General features: G+C 49.8%; 1 protein-coding gene across 1 annotated transcript in view; it reads left to right on the top strand.

The window, feature by feature from the left end:
• The window catches only part of CEP68 (centrosomal protein 68kDa), a 17651-nt gene extending 13616 nt beyond the window's left edge, over positions 1-4035 (top strand). The window contains exons 5-6 of the mRNA XM_015415741.1: positions 575-741; positions 3743-4035. Of these exons, the coding sequence (XP_015271227.1) occupies positions 575-741; positions 3743-3763 (188 nt within the window). The 3' untranslated portion in view covers positions 3764-4035. The remainder of the gene's footprint in view (positions 1-574; positions 742-3742) is intronic.
• The last annotated feature ends 459 nt before the right edge of the window (positions 4036-4494 follow it).

A 4494-nucleotide genomic window follows, 5' to 3' on the forward strand; every position in this document is an offset into this window, starting at 1 on the left:
ACTGGTCTGATCCAGGAGGGCTCTTCTTATGTTCTTATGAAGGCCTTGGCCTCTCTGCCCTGTTGCAGGACCTCCAGAGGAACTGGTTGGTCACTGTGTAAACAGGATGCTGGACTAGATGAACTACTGGTCTGATCCAGGAGGGCTCTTCTTATGTTCTTATGAAGCCCTTGACCTCTCTGCCCTGTTGTTGGCCCTCCAGGGGAACTGACTGGCCACTGTGTAGACAGCATGCTGGACTAGATGGACCACTGGTCTGATCCAGCAGGGCTCTTATGTTCTTAACTCTAAGTGTACTGTGGTGCACTGGGTCTACTCCTGGCAAGTTTGGTAGTCCCCCACTCCTTCCCTTGGCTCTGCCACACGGGGCCTTATTGAGGAGAGACTGCCCTCAGCCTACTGATTGGAAATGAACAATGGTTGCCAGTCGCTCAACCAGCTTTTCCCCAGGTGCTTATAAAAATGCTGAACTAAGATCTTCCCTTGCAGCCTAATACGGCTCAAGGAGTCCTGCTGCATTACTCTCATAAATAACCTTTTTCCTCCCCTCTGCAAACGAACCTCGGCTTGCTAGTTCTCCAGCGAACCCTCAGTTTGATTGCAAAACAATCCAGCGAGCTTGAAAGCAACGCCAACCGCTTGTACGAGTCGATCCTGGGAGCTCTGGACACTTTGGATGCCGGCCTGCGGAAGAGCCGTGTCAGTCAACAGGCAGCTGGCCCGACTGAGTCGTCAAAATGGGTGAGCGGAGTGTGGGAAAAGTGTGTCTGTGTGTGTGGGGGGGAACAAGACGGAAAGTATGTATGCATTCTGAGATACTCTCCAGAACACAGGCGCTTGACCTTTTTTTGAACCTGTAGTCATCTTTGGAGCCAGTTTGATGTCGTGGTTTAGTGCGTGGACTCTAATCTGGGAGAACCGGGTTTGATGCCCCCACTCCTCCACTCGCAGCTGCTGGGTGACCTTGGGCAAGCCGTAGTTCTGATAAGAGCTGTTCTTGAAAAAGAGCCGTTTCTGGCAAGAGCTCTCTCAGCCCCACCGACCTCACAGGCAATGTTCCCTCTAAGCTGAGTTAGTGTGAGCTAGCTCACACTAACTCAGCGTAGAGGGAACAGTGCTCACAGGGTGTCTGTTGTGGGGAGGGGAAGGGAAAGGAGTTTGTGAGCCACTCTGAGACTCCTTTGGGTAGTGAAGGGTGGGGTATAAATCCAATCTCTTCTTCTTTTACCTCACAGGGTGTCTGTTGTGGGGAGGGGAAGGGAAAGGAGTTTGTGAGCCACTCTGAGACTCCTTTGGGTAGTGAAGGGTGGGGTATAAATCCAATCTCTTCTTCTTTTACCTCACAGGGTGTCTGTTGTGGGGAGGGGAAGGGAAGGAGATTGTAAGCCGATCTGCGACTCCAAGTGAAGGGCGGAGTATAAATCCAACTACTACTACTACTACAACAACTACTTCTTCTTCTTCTGCCAGTTTGGTGTCGTGGTTAAGTGCGCGGACTCTAATATGGGAGAACCGGGTTTGATTCCCCACTCCTCCACTTGCAGCTGCTGGATGACCTTGGGCAAGCCATAGTTCTCTCAGAGCTGTTCTTGAAAAAGAGCAGTTTCTGTCAAGGGCTCTCTCAGCCCCACCTACCTCACAGGGTGTCTGTTGTGGGGAGGGGAAGGGAAAGGAGTTTGTAAGCCGCTCTGAGACTCCCTTGGGTAGTGAAGGGCGGGGTATAAATCCAATCTCCTCTTCTTCTTTGGGATTCAGATAGTGTGCTGCGGCAGCCACAGAATGGCTGCCTTAGTGTCCTTTCAGTCACACACTGGAAATCCTTGCCTTGTCGCCAAAGCAACCTTTTCAAAAATCTTCACAGCCAACTAAATCTCTAAAGGCCCAGCAAGAGCCTATCGGACTCTGCCCACTTTCTGAAGACACTTGGCGGGCACCAGGGCACTCGCAGGCACCATGCTGGGGACACTTGCTTCAGAATGTAGAAAGCTGCAAGCAGAACCAGCGCAGGCTCGCAAGGGAGCGAATCTCAGTTCCGTCGTTTTTGCCCTGATTAGGTGGTGAATTGTCTCCTGAAGGCAACCCTAAGCCTTCGTGTTCTTGAGGGCCCCTTGACCTCCAGGGAACAGAAGTTCAGGAGGTGGGCACAGGCACCCACACCCTACCTCTTCACTCTGGTCATCTTTGGAGGTTCTGCTTCAGTTGCTCCCACCATCTGAGGCTGGGCAGGTGGTGACCAACACCGTCTCCGTCCCATGACCTGGGCGGAAGCTGGACTGAAATGAGTCAAGTGCTGATGTGTCATCCAGGAAACTGGAGCTGGTCGGCCACCGTGGGGGGTGGGGCTGGGGATCGAAAGAGACAGTGAGAAGGCATGTTTAGATGTTTTCCATTCCCATCCCTCCTCCAGCCAGCGGAGAGCTGGGGGAGGGAGGGAAGGGTTTTAAACATGTGTCAACAGTGGGAGGGCTTCTAATGTCCTGGCCCCACTGGTGGACCTCCTGATGGCACCTGGTATTTTTGGCCACTGTGTGACACAGAGTGTTGGACTGGATGGGCCTTTGGCCTGATCCAACATTGGCGTCTCTTATGTTCTTATTACCTCTTCCTTCCTTCGGTCCCCTAGTCCCCCTGCCACTTCCACTGGTCAGTTGTAGTCCCCTCAGACTGTCCCCTTAGGTTTAAATGGCCTAAACCTAACAGCCGATCCCTGGGGAGTGAAACTGACCAGTGATAGTGGCAGGGCAGCCAGGGAAGGATGAACCCGAATAAAAGCTGAATAAAATCAGCTTTTTTCGGGCTCAGCTATATCAGTAGCTGAAAGAGATCTCTGATCTGTATTTGGCTTACTCTATACCCGAAAAATACCAATAGGGTTAGGGTTAAGCCAAATGCACACCCCGAGTGGGCACCTTTGGAATTCTGACAGAGGATGGTGATTCATTTGTCTCGGTTAAGCCAAATGGACACCCAGAGTGGGCACCTTTGGAATTCTGACACAGGATGGTGGGTGCAGTCACAAAAAACCTGGCTGCCACCTAAGGCGGGGCTAGCTAGAAAAGGTCGGGGAGTGAAGTAACTCCTCAGCATTTCAGAGAAAAGCTCTTTGTTTAATAGGATGCCTTTTCATCTGCACAGCCAGTCAGAAGACTGAATGGGCAAAAGCCCCACCTGGCCCTGCCCACTTTCTAAAATCACTTCGTGGGCCTCAGAAACCAAGTTGGGGTGCCAAGTTGGGGGCCCATGCCCTACCTCTTCACTCCAGTTATCTTTGGGGACCCTGCTTTGGTTGCTCCCACCATCTGAGGCTGGACAGGTGGCAATCTGAAAAAAGGGCCTTCTCGGTCGTAGCACCAAAACTTTGGAACTCCCTCCCCAGGGAGCTTTCTCTGTCTCCCACTATCGGTGTCTTCTGCCAGAGGGTAAAAATTTCTTTTGTTTGGCAGACCCCCAATAACCACTAATTGGTCCTCCTCCCTGGTTCCTGTTTTTTACTGAATGACTTAAAAATTATAAATGATGTTTTAATGTTTTCCTGTGTGCTGTGATTGGCTGGAAAGGCGGCATAAAAATGTTTTAAATAAAGTAAACAAATAGATGAGCGTATCCTTCCATTTAGGTGGAATTAAGAGACCCGCGAAGCAAACTTTTATACTTTTGTGCGCCCGGGCTCTTTGAATTTTGCATACTGTGCACTGTTTTGCCTTCTCCTGGTCTTTCATGGAGGTAACTTTTCTTTTTCCAGTTAATGTCAGCCACGCTTTAAACCGAGCAAAGGGGCTGCTTCGATACAGAAGTGGCCGAAATGGAACACGGGGCTTTCCGAAGTTGGAACAGCTTGTCCTTTCCCCCAAGGCCGATATGGAAACTGACACCGTTACGCTGAATTTTAAGGGAAGGAACGGCAGGAACCGGTTTTCGACCAGACAGCAACGTGCCAAGAATATGGAAGCAGAAAGTTTTCACAGAACTGCCTCAGCACTGGATTTATAAATATATATATTTTACGAGCCTTCGTTTGTACGTTCCCAGTGCTCGTTTCCCTATTGTAACTGTGTTTCCTTTTCAATGAGTGATTTATACTGTTGTTATCCTTACCTTGGTGGAAATATATATTTCAAATAAAACTGGGTTTCAATCACTGTGTTAGTCTTGAGCTGTTTAGGAACGAGAGGTAGGGGTGAGACCGGAGTTCGGTCGCACCTTAAAAACAAGATTGGGGGAATATGTTTTCAAGAGCGAAAACTCCCTGGATCACATACAGGTATAAATGCTATTCCTACTTGTATCTGACACAGGTGCTTCGCTTGGAAGCCGATCCCCTGGAAACCTTGTTGGTCTCTTTAAGGTGCTCCTGAACTTGGATTGAGCGGTGGAAAGAAATTATTTTCATGTTCTCCGCAGCTTCTTGAAGCCAGGCCGGCTATCCCTCAGTGTTACCCGAACAGGCTTTTGGATAATCTTTGTGTGTTAAGTGCTATACGCAGAGGTCATTTC

This window comes from Gekko japonicus, unplaced genomic scaffold (genome assembly GCF_001447785.1).
Source record: "Gekko japonicus isolate JY-2015 unplaced genomic scaffold, Gekko_japonicus_V1.1 scaffold5460, whole genome shotgun sequence".
NCBI classification, from domain to species: Eukaryota; Metazoa; Chordata; class Lepidosauria; order Squamata; family Gekkonidae; genus Gekko; species Gekko japonicus.